This window comes from Chanodichthys erythropterus, chromosome 11, assembly GCF_024489055.1.
Source record: "Chanodichthys erythropterus isolate Z2021 chromosome 11, ASM2448905v1, whole genome shotgun sequence".
NCBI classification, from domain to species: Eukaryota; Metazoa; Chordata; class Actinopteri; order Cypriniformes; family Xenocyprididae; genus Chanodichthys; species Chanodichthys erythropterus.
In genome coordinates, this window is record NC_090231.1 from 14,530,561 (window position 1) to 14,549,024 (window position 18,464).

The 18,464-nt window shown below is 38.1% G+C and overlaps 1 protein-coding gene across 2 annotated transcripts in view; it reads right to left on the reverse strand.

The window, feature by feature from the left end:
- Positions 1-5,868: 5,868 nt before the first annotated feature.
- Positions 5,869-18,464, reverse strand: part of LOC137031141 (protein phosphatase 3 catalytic subunit alpha) — a 128,765-nt gene continuing 116,169 nt past the window's right edge. For both annotated transcript variants that reach the window (XM_067401814.1, XM_067401813.1), the window contains one exon: positions 5,869-7,615. In XM_067401814.1, coding sequence (XP_067257915.1) covers positions 7,416-7,615 — 200 coding nt within the window. In that variant the 3' untranslated portion in view covers positions 5,869-7,415. The remainder of the gene's footprint in view (positions 7,616-18,464) is intronic.

Sequence of the window (18,464 nt, forward strand, 5' to 3'; positions counted from 1 at the left end):
TAATTGAGTTTTGCACCTGTACATTGTTCTGTTGATTATCAGTCCCTGTGTATTTAAGCCCTTACTTCGGTGTTGTCAATGGCGTTATGTAAATGTGGAGTTCTTGTTCAGACTTTTCATTGCATTCATTAAAATTTCCTTGTATTTTTTGCATCACATGTATGTTGTTGGGATTATACTACAGTGCCCTGTGACAGAATACTGAACCCCAGAAAGGATTTAACAAAAAATAAAGGATGTACCTGCTGTTCGTTTGCTCCTAGTAAGTAAGTAAATAAGTAAGATACTTAACAAAATTTAGGATGGCAACTCTCAAGACAAATTTAGACATTTACTCATTAAATATAGGCATACACATGAAAAAGAATCACTAAAAATATATAACCAGAATGACTACAGATATATCTTTGAATACATTTTATAACCACTAGGAGCCACAGGATCCTCTCGCTCGGGTGAGGCTGGTGGTTGCAAGACCTGAGGCTTCACATCACAGCAAGGCAGTACCGGGGAAGGCAAAGGGCTGCAGGCATCCAGCAGAGGCGGGGGCTGGAGGACTGGCTGAGCTTTGCAGTGAAGGTGACAGAGGTAAGCCTGATGTGATCAGTAATGGTAATTCCAGTTCCCAGCAGGTCAAAGAAACAGTCTCAGTGCTGTCTTGAAACAGCGATGATTCAGAAAAGACGGATAATACTGAGTGGGATAAGGTGGGAATTAACACCTCCCTGTTCAAATCAATCAGCCAGTCCTCGTTATCCAAATCTACCAGCATTCCCTCATTTGCTACTGTCGCAGGATCACACCCCTGGTCAGAATTGCTCTGGGGCGATGGTTAGCACTGCGCCTTCCTCTTCAGGCTCTGGCTCACTCATTGCAGTGGGTGGGCGGTCGCTCTCCATCTTTGGGGGGCTCACGAGAAGTCTCTGCAGTTGACGGCGATACGGCAAAACCTCTCCATATACTCCAGGAAATTGTGGCTTATCTGAGCCACAGCAGTAAACTTTGCTGCATATTCCTTCTTGTGGTCCAATCTCATAATGATGTGACCATGGTAACAAAGGAGTGGTGGGAAAATCAAACAAAGGGAAACGAGAAATGAAAACAAACTAAAAGTCCATGAACTTAAAACAAATTGAACATAATGGTGACAAACGTAAAGCCACAACAAATTAATTTAAAGTAAAAACTGAAGCCTACCTCTCTCATTCGGCACAAATCCAAATCTTTCCATATTCACAACATATTTGGATGCTAAAGTATTGTTTATTATGTAGCTTAACTAGGCTTTGTACTTCACTCTCATTATCGATGTAAAATATCCTTCACATACAACACAGTGAGGTGGTGGTCACACTGAATGGCACAGATTGTATTACGGACTATTTAAATTGAGCAGTGTAACTTTCTATATATTTGGTTGACTGTATTTTATTTTGATAATGAACAGGCTGCGATGTCAAGTTAACAATGCTGGAATATGTTGTGTGTGTGCGTGAGGCGCCTGCGCGATCACTGGATTTTTTTTTTCCTTCTAAGAGAGGAAACTGATACAACAAGACATCATTCAAAACTGTAAATCTTTGGTAAAAAAACAACAAAGAGAAACAAAAAACTAAAAAAAACAAGCATGCTGCTTTCTGCCGTAGGCCTATCGAGTTCCTTTTTGTGAACAGTGAAATGTGTCACACTGAAACGAAACACAGCGTAATTTTTTCTTTTATTTTGTTAATCTGTAATTATTTAAGTGACATACATTTTGCATAGGCCTATAGATATATTCCTTTTTCCTTAATTCAGGCATTTCACTCACGTTGGATGCGCCAACGTCACATTTACATATAGGCCGTACTATTTGAATTTGTGATTGGTTAGCTGCCAAATTAAAATATTAAACAGAACAATAAAATAATGGGTTAATGGGTATTTCAAAATAAACATCTCTGCTCAGAACAATTAAATTTGATTTCTGCTTTCAATGGTTGAACAAAAACAATGAAAGAATATTAAAAATGTCTTCATTTGTGTTCAGAAGATGAACAAAAGTGTAATGTGTTTGGAATGACATGATGGTAATTTTCATTTTTGGGTGAATCCCTTTAACATTACTGTATAAAAGCAATATTACACTCACAATCAAGCTGTTGCTCTGAATATCAGTACAGCTGTGATCAAGGGCATAGTTTTGGTTTGAACATTGGGGGTGGATGGGAGGGTGTTGTTTATTTTTTGCAAAAATGGTCTTTTGTGGTATTATGCACACAAGTTGGATGATACATAACTGAAATAAAATACTACAATTGCTTGCTTACATTGGATATATTTTTATATTATTTAAGCACCTGGAACCTTATCAGTTTGACAAATTTCAATTTAAAATCTCATGGGAAATCAAACTAACTGTACTTATTTTCTTATAGTGAAATTGTTTATTTCCTACTTTCCTATACTGAGTTTTTTCAGTTAGTCATCATTAGAACACATTTTACTCATGGCTCTTGATTCTAACTTGTATTTGCCCATATGAAAATGTACCATAGCTCTTGTAATTGTAACTCTAGCATTTGGCACAATAAGGCAATAATTGCAAGTCCATTGATGGTTCCTCAGTACCATGCTTAGGCCTAGTGCTGGGCGGTATACCGGTTCATACCGAATACCAGTATTTATTTTTGTTATGATATGAATTTTGATGATACCGCAATACCGGTATGTGTCGCTTAATGAACGTTCGGAACACGGCGCAGCGTCACTGTTTGAGAGGGTCCCGTTTCACTGTTGCACTGTACTGAAAGCACAGCTGAGATCGCATCACAGCCTATGGTAAATCCGAAATCACCCCCTAAAGCCTCATTCACTATACGTTTTGGTGTGCCAAAAAAAACGAAATAATGACTTACTTATTGATGGCCGATTTCAAAACACTGCTTCATGAAGCATCGGAGCATAAATGAGTCAGTGTATCAAATCATGATTCAGATCACGTGTAAAACTGCCAACGGCTGAAATCACATGACTTTGGTGCTTCGAACAGCAGATTCGATACACTGATTCATTTATGATCCGAATCTTCCTGAAGCAGTGTTTTGAAGTAAGTCGTTATTTTGTTTTTTTGGCGCACCAAAAATATTTTCGTCGCTTTGTAATATTAATATTGAGCCACTGTACTCACATGAACTGATTTAAATATGTTTTTAGTACCTTTATGGATCTTGAGAGAGGAAGTGTCATTGCTCCCTATGGAGGCCTCACAGAGCTATCGGATTTCAACAAAAATATCTTAATTTGTGTTCCGAAGATTAATGAAGGTCTTACGGGTGTGAAACGACATGAGGGTAAGTAATAAATGACAGAATTTTCATTTTTGGGTGAACTAACCCTTTAATAAATAGACTGACAATTCAAAGAAGAATGGGCAAAAATTTAACTGCTTTATTCTTTCTGTGTTAAACTTACGTGTGTCGTTTGTTCAGAGACTGTAAATGTACTGAAAATATCCTTAGTTTAAATGTTCTTCCGCGTTTCTCCCTCTTTTTGGCAGGTTGTTGTTATATAGCGTTAGATTTTTAAAATGCTTAAGGTGCCCTCAACTCTTTTATTTCTATCTCCGTGGTCATATTTTAATATTCATGTGTCTGTAATGAGTGTTGCAGGTCTGTGTTTTATTGGTTGTTGTCTCGCCACAGCATCATTTTGTGGGGCTTTGTAAACCTGTATTAACTCTAGAGTGGAATTTTTCTACAATATTCTCTCATCATGACAGTAAAACAGGGCATTCTAGTCAATCTACTGCAGTATTTCCTCTTTCAATCAGTAGAAAATGTGGTTAACGGTCATGCATAGGGGAAAAACATACCGTCATATACCGTGAAACCGATATAATTTTGAAAAATACCGTGATATAAATTTTGGGTCATACCGCCCAGCACTACTTAGGCCAATGTTGACTTTTCTTTTTCAGTAATCTATAGCATTTATTATGAAAAAAAGCAGCCTACACATTTAGAAACTAGTTTCAACATGCCACAGTTGTAATAAAAATCTATAGTGAACATCCATTCTCTTAACAGATTATCTATTATAAATTCTAAAACAACTTAATCAACATGTACCACAATAAATAGGCCTACAATAAATCGTGATCAATTTTAGTAAAGGTGGTCATGAAAAAGCTTTCTAATTAATGTTGGTGCAAGATAATGTTTTCCTCCTCTTTTCATTCGTTTTTAGATCATATTTGACTTTCTCCATAGAGTTTTTAAAGTGGCATATTCTCAATAGAATTCAAACGGGTCACATATTTTACCATCAGCTTCATGAAGGAATGGCTTGCGCAAATCTTATCACACTTTTGGAGCATACGATGATACCCTGGCTATGATTACCTGCTGATATTTTCAACAGCGTCAGACTGCTTAAAACATTACATATACTTCACAATTTTTTATCAAGTTAGGGCAAATATTTTTTGACTTTTTACAATTGGTATTGGTAGATGAATAGTTGCCATTGACAAATAGATTTGACTTTTTACTGTTAAATCAATCCAATCAAAGCCAGAAAATGTAGGAAAGAATTAAATTAATTTTACTTTTCAAAAATCGCAATTTCTACAGCTTTTCCTTTTCTAACATTTGTCATCCATTTTATCCATTATTTTTTAAATGGCTACATCACCAAACCTTTGGAAGTCAATGTTGACTCCTTACCATAACTTTGCTTCATTCCATCTTATCCCAAAACAGGATGTGAGAATCTATTTCCTTCCTGCTCTATTGTGTCTCACAAATATACAGGGAAGGGGGGGATGTCAATGTCTGTGTGCACTTGGACCTCCTCCTTTGATTTTTTCTGGAAGAAGTGGCCAGAAATTTTAGTTCTCAAACATGTGAAGAGTCTATGAAACCAAATATTTAATGTACCATATTTTCATTTTTTTTAATGAAATGCTAACTTTCTTTTTTTCTTTTTGCCCCAATGGCTTTCTAACACACTAAAGACTCACAAGCTGCTCGTATCTTTGAGAAACCATTGAAAACAATAAGGAGACCAATGCATATCATCAATATTAATATTTTCAACTGGAACAACCTTCAGATGAGAGAAAAACAAAGGTCAGGCTCCCATGAACTTACATTACAGCTCTTACTTGATGCCATTATTAATTTTTTTAATGACTGAAATTTAAAATCACATTCACTGATGTTCCCTTCAGCAGTTGTTTTTTAAGGAAACAGACTACAGTACCTCACATAAACTTCCTTTCAACCCATTTAGCAATTTAGCAAAGGTGTTTTCATAAAGGTTTAAAATGCATCCTCTTGTTTTGCCAGATTTTTATCAAAGAACTTAATCATGTCTTTCAAAGGAAACACCTTATGGTCATGAGGCTGCCAAGTGCTCATTTCCTATTTAGTTGTTACTGGTCCAATATTCATGGCCTCCAGCTTTTGGAGTGTTTTTGTGGACCCTGAGCCAAATTTGCTTCTGTTTAACAGATGAAAAATCTATGAATGCATTATTAACATTTCCTTTTTTTTTTTTTTTTTTTTTTTTTGTCTGGAAACTCAAACCAATAACCAATATCACTTTCATCAATAAAATTTAGCAGGAAAATTTACATTTATTTTTTTTCTCAGGGCAAAAATCTGTTAAATATTAGTTTAAGTGGCTTTTATGGCAAAGATACCACAATCATATGCTGTTCATTCCTAGTCAAAAAATTCACACAAGCTGTTGACGACTGAATTTCATGCACAATTTTATTGAACAGTAATATAAAATACCTTTTCATAGTTGCGAGTGCATGCGTCATCTGCCAACAGTTTGAAAGTTAAATTATAAAAGCAAGGCTTCATTTTGTGTAGTGAATTACTTGGGCACTTAAGCATTTGTAAAAAAAAAAAAAAAAAAAAAAACATTGATGGAGTTTGTTTTTTGTAAAGTATTTAGCAATAATAAACTGATATACAAAGCAGAATTAATTATAATAATAATATGCAAATTACACTTTTGTCTGTGGCAACTTTACAAAAAAAAAAAAAAAAAAAGAAAAAGAAAAAAAAGAAAAAAGAAAGAAAAGAAAAAAGTCTAAACCTAACAGCTATCATGCATTGAATTTCACATAGCACGTGAACACCTAAACATGCTAATTCAGACTACTGGTCTACATGCAAGCGTTTGTTTAAAACCATGATTCCTCATCCAGATTAATAGTAGATGCTTTGATTACAAAACAAGTTAAAGGCCTGAAGCTTTTCCAAGTGTTATAGCTAAGAATGGCGGTACATTTCCAGGACTTGTCCACTAAGGTCACTACAGGTAAAAACAGGCCTTGGCAGCCAAGGTAATTCAATATTCTTAGTTAAGTCTTATAAAACATGCATAGGCAGATGCTTTCTATTAATCACCTTTTTCTTTCTTACTTTCCTTCTCATTCTTTCTTTTTTCTTCTTTTTTAAATTTTTTTTTTTTTACAGAACATAGGTGCTTTATATATATATATTTTTTTTTTGTTTGTTTGATCTCAATGTTTGAAAAGCAGGGGAGAAAAAAAGAAAAAAAAAAAAAGAAAAAGAAAAAAAAAATCACAGAACTTCCGGCAAGCCACAATAAGTCTACCCCCAGCCCACCCGAATGAAAACAAAGACATATATGCAAATAATAAATGTAAATTCCAGTTTTTAACTCCAATAAAATCCATATTCAGCAAGCTAGCTTGCAATTACACAGAAAGTAGGATCCAAGCACACACCAAAGAAACCTGAGGTAAGCATAATCTGTACAAAACCATAAAACGTTCCATTTTTGGCATTATAACAATGTTGCAACATTCTTTTAAGACTGCCTAATTTACTATAGAGCTAGTTTATAAGAGTAGCAAAAAAGGTATCAATAAATAATCCTTACTTAGTTTGTACACCCTTTTTATGTTAAAAACTTTTTTTTTTTTTTACGTTCTGTCCATTTTTAGTGCTGTATTTTTGTAAACGTACAATATTTAGTAAGAAGTTACACACACAAAAAGAGAAACAAACAAAAATCTTATATCCAGTAAGTAAAGGCCTTTTCACATAAGATCTCTCAGACGCCTGCTGTAATTCTTTATGCCGAAACCCAGATAATCCTCCCTCCCACAACAACTTTTCATAGTTTTTATGCCCCACCCCCCCAAAAAAGAGAAAAGAACAAAATTAAAGGCATATCCAAAGAGTGTCACTCTGAATTATGTTTGAAATGCTGCTCTCCCCCTCACCTCCTCTCTCCTTTATCTCTCTTGTCCTTCTTCCTTTTTCCTTTCCTCTAACTCCAACTTTCCTCTACACTCCAAATCCTTTCTTTCCCTCCATCAAATATGGCATGGAAAAAGATAGGGAGGGGCTTAATCGCTGCGGCGACCGTGTGGGAACGATGCAGGATCACTGGATATTGCCGCTGCCACTGCTGGCCTTGCCCTCAGTGCCGTTGGTTTCGGACGACAAAGCCTTATTGAGAGAGTTGAGGCTGGCGTCACAGGGCATGGCGTCTCGGCGGGGTGGCATTCGTTCATTGATGCGGTCCAGCCCTTTGGCCTCCTCGAAGCTGCTGATCTTGTGCTGAGGTGAGAAACCTTTGATTGCTGTAGTAGAAAAGAAGAAAGATAGTTCAACAAGTACACACTCCTTAGTTTATTTTGTCATTTATCTGTTTGAAATTCACACAGTACTTATAATAATATATTTGTAATACGTAAGCCAATGTCACAAAGTTTCACTCAATCCAAGTTGCAATTTTCTTACAAATTCTTTACAAAAAAAGATTGTGAAGTGTGATATTTTATAACTTTACTTCAACAATCAATATACGTCGTGCATATGAATACTCATGAATCATATATACACATACAGTCTATGTCACATAGACAGACCAATATTTAGAAAAAAGCAACATCTTGCAAAGCACTTTAAAAGTTGTTATTATATACAAGATATATGAAGAGAAAACAAAATATCCACACTGGTCACCAATCGTAGGACTACTGGGGCAGTGCTGGGTGGTCTCGGTTCTGGAGGGCCTTCGAATGAAGTAGCATTCTTTATATCACTCAATGAGGCACTGCGAACATTTTCAAGGTATCCTGCACGAACCTGAGCATTCTCTGGCTATCTAGAACAGAGCTTCCCACCACGCTCAAAAACAAAATTTCAAGGAGGATGTATAAATGAAAAGCTAGAGGATGAAATCATCTGGATAACCAAATAAAAATCTTGATAAGACAAAAAATGACATAATATGTAAATAAGTGACTTGCCAAATATACACTAACAAGGAACTTGCTGCTAAGCTAACATCTCGGGTTATGACCATAACCCCGGTTCCCTGAGTAGGGAAAGAGACGCTGCATCAGAATGTTGATGCTATAGGAATGCTTCTGTGTGACGGGTTATTAACGGTGACCGGCTGAAGCACATGTGAAATCAAGCCAATTGACCCTTCGCTGGGAGTTTCATTGACAAGCGATCGGGTGTGTCTCATACGTTCTGAAAAGTGAAGCCACGGGCTCTTTGATCGCCCCCTGGAGGCTGGATGCAGTACAGGTCATAAACCCCGCCCTCTCAATGCAGTCGAATGAGACTTCAGTGAAAACTTAAAAATAAATTCTGCTTCAAATAAAACTTTCTGAAAGATGGTTTTGGTCATTTAAGGTAGTTGTTATCACACTGATATATATTCAATTGTTCGTTTTTGTGATGATTTAGATTTTAGCTAGCAATTTGATGCTATAAAAACGGGGCGTGTCGTCATGATTCGAAGTTGATTGACAGCTTGTCTGAGGACTGTCGGAGCTTCGAGGGGAGATTGAATATGTATTAACTAACTGTTAATTTTCGATTTCTTTGTTATTTAACACCAACAAAATGAGTTGTTCAGCAGTAAACTGTACTAACCGACCTACAGGATCTGACGGATCACTGAACTTTTTTTCTGTAACATCAAATGTGGGAGTTATAAGCTAATTAATAAATGTTATTAGTTAAGATAACACACCTAATGTTAACCATGTCGGGAAAAAGGTGATCGTTATCTTGCAGTTACTTATTATTTTTATTGGTATAAAATAATAATTAGCAGGACAAAACTAATGATAGCTTACTCTAATTACAGCAGTCAATCTCCTGTAACGTTATAGTTGAACTTGATTTAAAATGGCAGGACCATTTCTGACGATTTAGAGTTGTTTCTAGTGGCATATTATATTGATTTATATTGATCTACTGAATTTGCTGTTTCAAAAATATTATTGCTCTAGAAACAGAATAGCCTATTATTTTATAGGTAGACTTTTAAATTGTGTATAATTTTTATAATCTATTTAAAATACATGAATGATGACGCAATCATCTGGGCGGAAGTTTGATATCGCGACTCCGCCTCCGGCTCAACTGACGATTCCTTCTGCGCATGCCCAGGCTCCAAACTTTTTTTTTTTGACGTATTGCGTAACGTGTCAGCGCCCATTCATCCGCCCATTTTGGCTTCAGTTCAATACAATGGAAGGAAGCGGCGTTGCGTCGTCCATCTTTTTTTACAGTCTATGCAAGCGATCTAACAATAGTAATGCCGAATCCGCCATTTTGTCCGACAAAACAGTCAGGAGTAGAGCTTAGATCGGGCCCAACAAATCAAGCCTGACCCTACCCGAGCCCGAGCACGTTGTGTCCGAGCCCGGCCCGGCCCGACACGTCCACTGTAATTATGAGCCCGAGCCCGATTTAAACCCGACCATTTTTAATATGTGGGCCGTTATAACCAGGGGCGGCGCCAGATTATTTTATTTTTTTTAACGCAGGTGCTGCTGTGCTAGATCATAGGCTACAGGGGGGAGCTGCGCAGTTATATAAATTATATAAATACTATTAATAAATGAGCAAAAATTGGCCACTCAATATTAAATATTAAATTATTTTAATTATAATAAAGTTTAAATTTTATTAAATTGAACAAGCTCAACATTCAGCATTCAATCAAATATTCTTAAAGATTAATTATTATTAATAATGTTACTTCAACCTATTGTTATTTTAACATAATATGTGTGTGAGCAACAAGCAAGATGTGCATTTGTAAATTCGGTGACAGCGTGTGTTACGAGTTTCAAATGGTGTAAGTGTGTCCGTGGCGCGCCGGCGCCTCCATATCAATATTATATTGTCTGCTATATTGCTTTTTATGTATTAAATCCATGTAATTGGATGATGAAAAATGTATTAAAATTAAGATACAATTAATACTAAACGAAATTCACTTTAAAGAAAATCTTTCTTCAAAACAAAACTTAACAAACTTGAAACTAAATGTGCTTATTTAATGGCTAAAACACGTAGGCTATAGCTAGACTCTCTTTTTGTACAAATTGCAGCACATTCATTTAATTCTGAATTTTGCATATGTAAGTTGAAAAGCATTTGTTTGTGCATAGTAAAACATATCTGTAACATTTATCAAGTTCATAATTGTGCGTGCATTTATTAATTATTATCTTAATGAATAATACGACAAGGAAGAAGCATGTAAACTGCGTTGTTTGTTTATTAAAACTAGTTTAAAATGTTTCCATACCTCCGATTTTCCTCCAGACTTGCTCAAAGTTAATTCTCCTGTTTTATTTTTTTTCTTTGGTTCTTCAAGCTCCATGTTGTACTTAAGCCTCGTTTCGGCTCCGACAAGGTTTTGTTCCGTCTTCTGAGGGGTGTCAACTCACACCAGAAGCATTTCAGAAGCGAAGCGGCTGGATTCGCGAGACCACTAGATTTGCCTGGCAAACATTGTTTTCGTTAATTTTTTCATGTTTTTAATGGCTAAATGGTTATATTTTGTCCGGTTTGATTGTGTTTATTGCTATGCCATACTTTATTTTGCTGTAGCCATACAGATGAAGTTAAAACACAACAAAAAACAAGAAATTTCAAGTTCGAATCTCTTGTCGTCAGTTTCTGGCATCGTATTAATGTGAAATATGAGCGGGAGTTTACTCAGGGTGATTATTTTGACTTTATTTTGTATTTCAGCTGCGCGTCTTGGACGCGGCGTCCGTCAAAAATATCTTTAGCGAAACGGCGCGGTGAGCCGCTTCTGGGACGCTTCTCAAACGCACCGCGGCGCGGCTGGTGTAAACACGAGCATTGACTAGAGTGGCCGCGTATCAGCTCCGGTAGCCGCGTCGCAGCCGTAACGCGCCGCACGCGTGTAGTGTAAACGAGGCTTTAAACGAGGCTTTAAGCTACTGAATAGTACAACACGCACAACAGGTGTGATGCGTCACGCGTGCGAGACTGCGAGTGGACGAGACGCTGCGCATGACACGTGACAAGGGCCCGACCCGACCCGGCCCGGCCCGAGGACGGTGGCGGGAAATATCGGCCCGACCCGGCCTGCGGGTCGGGTCGGGCCGAGTCCGGGCTCGGGCTCGGGCAGAGAATCTAAGCTCTAGTCAGGAGTTAGAAGATTAACCTTGTTGGACTTGGAACTTGAAAAATGGTGTGTACTGACATCTTTCTGTGTTTGAAACAACATTCCTTCTCATGTTCATTCTTGTTTATTTGATGCTATAAATGAACTAGTAGGAAGAGATGATCGGTTCACGAGCTGCTTGAGCTGAGGCAGTACAGCAATCTGTCACAACACATTAAAGAGCCACAAAACGTTTTTTATTGTTTGAATTTCTTAAAAAATTACACAATTTGAAAGCTGGGACTTTGTTTAATATCATAAGTGCTCTTATATCTTATATCATTCCTGCTCTGTCTTGTCTGTCGACGTGATGTCAGTGTCCTCTTTGCTCCACGATGTATTTTTCACTGTGTGGCATGACAGCGCCATGGCTTGTCGGACAAAGCAACACTAACTAAGGGGGGCAGGTCTTTGCAAAGGGTTAATTCTATTGACTGCCAGAAGTCATATGACGTAAAATATCTTATAGTCGCATGATTATAAAATGCTAACTTCAGTGAACGTCATCAGCTTCTGACTGGCTGATAGAGGACACACAGGCATGCAGGAAGTATGGTAACGAGACGCAGCGTGTTGTTCGATACTCAGGGAACCGTAGTTATAGTCATATCCAGAAAAAATCCATTTTGAGGGAATGCAACACTGCGTCAGAATGTTAATGCTATGGGACCGTCAATACCCACTACGCCATACTGAAAGGATGCCTGCTCTTAGAAATGTAAATCGTTTGCACACAAACTTAAGGAGCAAGAACCTGAGAGCCCAAAGAACTCCTATTGAGACAGTACAAATTTCTGTGTGAAGGAAGGACCATAGTTTTGCATCACAAATATCTTGTAAAAACATCCCAGATAGTAAAGCTTTAGAAGAGGCCACGCCCCGAGTAGAGTGGGTTCTAATGACTAGGGGTGAAGGTATTCCATGCCCCCTATAAGCCTCAGAAATAGCCCTCATAGTGGTGGACATAAATACAAAGGGGCCAAAAAGGACATAAAAAATACAACCTCTCCTGATCTGCAGATTGAAAAATCAGAGGACAGAAGGCCTGAAGGACCACTGATCGTGGAACTGAGGAAGGTACCTTTGGAACATAATCAGGCCTAATATGTAGAATAGCTTTGATTCCACATGGAACAAACTCTAAGCAGGAGGAGGCAACTGACAGGGCCTGCAAATCCCCTACTCTCTTTAGCAAATTAATGGTTAGGAGAAAACAACTGTAAGGCCCAATCCCATTTCTACCCCTTTTCCCTACCCCTTCATTTTGCACGTGTACATGAAGTGCTAGGGGTGTCTCGGTTTTATTTTGGCTGGAGTGGTAGGGGGAAGGGCCAGATAGCCCTTCAAACAAAGTTTTTTCGGGACCATACTTCGAACAAAGGGGTATGAGAAATTTCCCTGCATACACCAACTACTGTGCTGCTAGAATGCGTTTAGTGATCATGATAGTGATATTTCCACTCAGGATCGATCACTTATGTGTTACCTGGTTGCCAGTTTCTCCGTAGCTTGCTAAACGCGCTATTTGAATGATGTGAACACAAATGAATTAATACAGTTAAAAGAAATATCTGGTTATCCTTCATAGCGCTATCGCTATTTACATCTCGTATCGTCTGTCTCTTGCGTTACCAAGGCAACAACTGACTCATTTGTATTACATTGCAAAGAGCTCCGCAGCACCACAGTAGAAAACGAAAGCATATCGATACCGACCGGCTCGGCACGGAATGGAACGTTTAAACAAACAGACTGGCCCGATGGAAAAGTGGCTCCACTAATCTTGTATGTTTTGTATCATTCTGTATTGTCTTGGGAAACTCGAAGGCTCATATGTTTTCGAACTGAAACCGAGCGCCATTTTCTTAAGTTCAAAATACAGCCCAAAACAATGTTGGGAGTGAGTAATCTGTTAAACCTGCTCACACCTGATTTCTATTGATATGCGCACTTCATTGCTGTTCATACTGATTAAATGTTACAGGACACTAATAAAAGAAACTAGGTATGATGACGTGTGTAATGGTGTAGTATTGGTGTCCCATTTCATAGGGGAATATTTTTATCCCTACACCTTGCCAGTCTGTTTCAAGGGGCAAGGGGAAGGGTGAAAGGGTAGGTGAAGGGGTATAAAATAGAATCGGGATTGGGCCTAAGAGTCAGAACTTTCTCAGAGGCTAACTCAAGAGGCTCAAATGGTGCCATGGCCAGACCTTCGAGGACAACAGCAAGGTCCCAAGAAGGGACTCTGGACTGTCAAAAAGGCCTAAGACATCTTGCTCCTCTCAGAAAACAGAAATGGCCACCAGATACAACTTAATTGTAGATGGGGTCAACTCAGAAAATCAGTCTTGCAAAAACTCCATCGCTGAACCAAGAGGGCAATTAACTGGGTCCAGGTGATGCACCACAAGGAAAACAGCCTCCACTTGAAGGAGTACAGTTTCCTAGTGGATGGAGCCCTAGCGCTTAGGATGAGCTCAGCAACCTCAGTTGAACGATTAATACATAGTCTCCATATCTTGGGTCCAGGGTGACAAATTATGCCCCCTGCCTGAGACAGAAGATCCCTCCAGACTGGAATCTCCCATGGAGAGCCGTCCAGGAGAGATATTAGGTCAGAAAACCAAACTCAGGCCGGCCATAACAGGGCTATGAATAATAAGTTAATCCCATCCTGGTGTACCCATTTTAGGACTCCAGGAGCAGAGTGATCTGGGAAAATGCATACAGGCATAGCCTCGGGCAAGTCTGCACCATGGCATCCAGTCTCAAGGCCCTGATCCGAGCAGCCGTCTGGCCGACCCCAGCCTGTGAGGGAAGCATCACGGGACCTTGGGCCAAGAACCAAGAAGGATACTTATGTTTTTGCCCTCTGGGAAAACCCCTTGGTCTTGAGCCACCACTGTAATGATCTCATATATAAAATGTCCAAAGGAATCATGTTGGACACAGCTGCTGTTGAGTCCTAACAGTCTCTGAAACTGTTTGACAGTGACAGCTTGGCTCAGGCTAATTTTGCCCACAGCTATGAGGATTGACTCTATATGTGCGGGGACAAACATGCCTGCATAGTGGTTGAATCCCATTTTACCCCTAGAAAAGAGGTTCTTTGTACTGGATAAAGCACACTCTTCCTGGAGTCTCAAACCCAAGAACCTGAGAATTGAGATGTCATTCTTGCTCACATGAGGTGCTTGGGTTTGAGACTAAACTATTCATGCACTTTGTGAAGGTGTGGGTTGACTGGAAGCTTTGCCCCCAAAAATGAATCTGAGCAACTTCCTGTGTTGGGGAAGGATGGATATATGGAAGTATGCAATTCTTTTTTTTTTTAAATCTATCGTGACACACCAGTCCTTGGATCTGATTTTAAACACAATTAACTTTTAGTGTCTTGAACCTGTATGAGTACAATTCAGAGGACAAATTCAAGATTGGATGCAACACCACATCTTTCTTGGGAACTAGGGAACTTCTTTCACTGCCTCTGGGCCCAATTACCTTGCTTACATCCATCTCTTTTAGCAGGTTAGAAAGAGGAAGCGTTCATCTAATTTAATATTTCGATGATGCTCCTGCTCCTTGGCTGGCCAGTCAAGATTCAATCTAGCCACAGCTCAAGTAACAACCTCCAATAACTCCTCATAAGTGGGGGAGAGGGATGGTGATTCCTCTAAATCCCCTGCCTTGATGCTGTCCACATCCAAACTTGTTCAGATCAGAAGAAACTGTCAGGTAGGATCAGAAGAAATTGCGCTAAGCACACATAGCGTTTCCTGAAGACAAAGAAGCTGGATGTTCAATGCAGGCACCATTTTGTAGTCATGCGACGTGCCATTTCATGTCATTTGACTACTGGCAGCCAATAGAATTAGCGTGATTTCACACGTGCTTCAGAAACCAGTCCAGCAGAAGCATTTCCATAACGTCCCAACATTCTGACGCAGCGTTGAGTTCCACTGAAAGGGAACCATGTTACACCTGTTGAAAAATATGCAGCAAACTATAAGGAAATACAAAGATCAAATAGTTTTTTTTTTTAAATGTATAACTCTCCAGTTATTTAGCAGAGGCTCTCATATGTACAATGAACAAGATTTGTATTGCTGCATAGCACAGGGCAGACACAGGTTATTAACAGTGAAGAAACACAAGGACACAACACAGTCACAGAGTAACCACAAGGAGAAAAAAATTATGGATGAGAGTATCAACACAGTTGGCACCTCTTCCTCTAGAAGAAATGTTCAAGAACAACCACAGAACACTTAGGCTGTAAATAGCAGTTACAAACCTGCTATTTAGCAAGCAGCTGACATTGTTCTTGCTTTTTTATTCTTTTTAACTGAGGGAGACCCACAAATGTGTGAGTGTTTTGAGTCTAAAGCTAATGTTTAGCAATTTAAATGAACATTTTGTGCAAGAACAAATGACAACTACATCAGCTCATTGTTTTAAAGGGGTCCAGACAGTTTTAGGGTTATAAAAATACAATTTTGAATAGGCCAACATGGTGTTTGTGCCACATATAAGCACTCTGTGTTTGCAGAATATATATATTCTTATTGTAAATACACCAATATTGTCTATTGGCACTTATTTTGAAATATAACTATTGTGCTTTCAATCTTGATGCATTGTTACCGTAATTTGTCTGATCACAGCTTTATCAACAAAACCTGTGTCGTCCACAACAGTTTGATCCCCTTTAAGACAATCATGTTTTTTTTTTGTGTGTTTCATCTTTTCTTTTCCTACTTCTGCTCAGCACACTAACAGTACAGTGTAATCTGGCCAAACACCCAACACACTACACAAGCTACATTGACACGGATGAACCCAGTGGAACCCTTTATCTGTTGCACAGATGCAACAGAAAGAGGGGAAGGGGCTGTAGACCTATTTACCTTTATCTGCCTCTATAGCCTCAATAGTAGCTGAAGAGAAGAAGAGGGGGGATTTCAAAACGAGTGAGAGAGGTGAGCAGAACAGGTTACATTTGTCCAGTCAGATGAACAGCAAAAGAGCCCAAATGGACACACAGCATTATTATAAATACACTAGGCCCACTACAAGGCCAGGACGTAGGGAAATAAGAGGGTAGAGAGAGAAAGCAGGACGAATGATGGGTAGTTAGTTGCAGATGAGGCAATGTGACAGAGATCTGACTCTCACTATGAGAGATGAGTTTGGGAGAATTGGAAATTAATGAGGAAGCCAAAGTACATCAGACTATGGTTAGTCAAAGCAATCAAAGGGATATGAATGAGATCAATGATTGTGTCTTCCATTGCTTTGGTTTAAAATTTGCATAATGTACCAGGAGAACTACTTCATTATTTATTGTGAATGGTAACACCAAAGCAAGGGGAAGTGACCCAAAAGCTGGGTTCAAGGGTTTTTAACAGCAACTTGTAAGACTGATTTTGTGTTTTTTGGTAAAGACAATGGCTTTCTTTGAAGTTGTGTCAGCTTACAGATTCAGAAAAACCACCATCCTTGCTTTGTTTATGATTATCTTCAACTTACCTCAATCTACATTCAACTTACAATTATCACAAGTAATCATATAAAACTACAAGAATACACCGAAAAAAAGTTCAGAACAGCACACACACATACACATTAAAGCTAAATGCTAAAGACATCAGCTGTGATGGAGGCACAACATTGCAGTAAAAGCACAATGATGTCCATGTGTAGACAAAAGCGGGGCATCTGTTGTGATTCTACCAATGCTGTAGCAGAACATCGCTGACTCTGTCTCTGGCATGTTTCCATACCAACTAGCCACATGCAAACATGGCCACTCGTGTCAAATTTGGGTAACGTTGTATAGTTTTTAAAAACTAAAGCTAAATCTAAAGGAAAACATAAGCAGTGAAATTAATGTGTAGAAACAAGTGTTTCCGAGTAAAGTAATAGACAGAACATGCCAGTACGACAAGAGCAAGTTTGATTTCTGCCTTGATTTGTGAAAGACAAGACCAATTATTAAATTATCCTTATTTCATTCACATCTTGTCAGTTTTGTGTGTATTCTGTGTAAATGGGCATGATGTTACTGATATAAGTTGAGCCTTAATAAAAAATCATTTGACAATGTGATAAAAATTACATAATTATTCATGCCTCTGTGTAATGAAGACAAAACAGCACTTTGTATTTTGTGTATTTTGGGTTCATTCTTCCCTTTCTGATTCACTATGTCCAGCATCACAACAATGTCATTTATTTGAATAATTACAAGGAGACCCCATAAAATCAAAAGCAGCTCTGTGTTTTTAGTTCACGTCTGTTAGCATGTCTCATAAAATTAATTTTAATTATCTAACTTAATTAAAATAATAATAATAATAATAATAATAATAGTAATAATAATAATTTAACATTTAAAATTTGTCCTCTTCCTCTAAATTCCAGTTTGAACAGAAATTAAACTATAGTTCAAAATTTTGGGGTCAGTAAGGTTCTTCTTTTAATGTCAGGACTGCATTTATTTGACTAAAAATACAGTAAAAACAGTAATATTGTGAAATAGTATTACTATTTGAGACTATTGGTCTCATGACATGAGAAAGAAATTGCATTCATTAAACTAATTTCATTTTAATTTTGTGGCCTTTAAGAGTTTAGAGAGTTATTCTTATAAAGCAATCAATAAGTCTAAATGTGCTAGTTTTGCTCTTATGTTAATTGCAACCAAATTATCTGATCTTTAAGAGATATTCAGTCTTTAGGATTCCTTATTGATATCTTGTCCACCAAAAGCAGTGTTAAATCTGGACGCAGTGAATCTAAGGTTAAAATTATACTGAGAACATGTTCCTTGAATAATGATTCTATAATGTACGAAAGCATTTGTGTTGATTGCCTTGGGGTTCCTTTGAATAAATGGTGGCAAAGAGTGAAACTATGTTTCTTAAGAACAGATGATCTGAATTATACTTGCACAACTGATTATACCTGCGGTT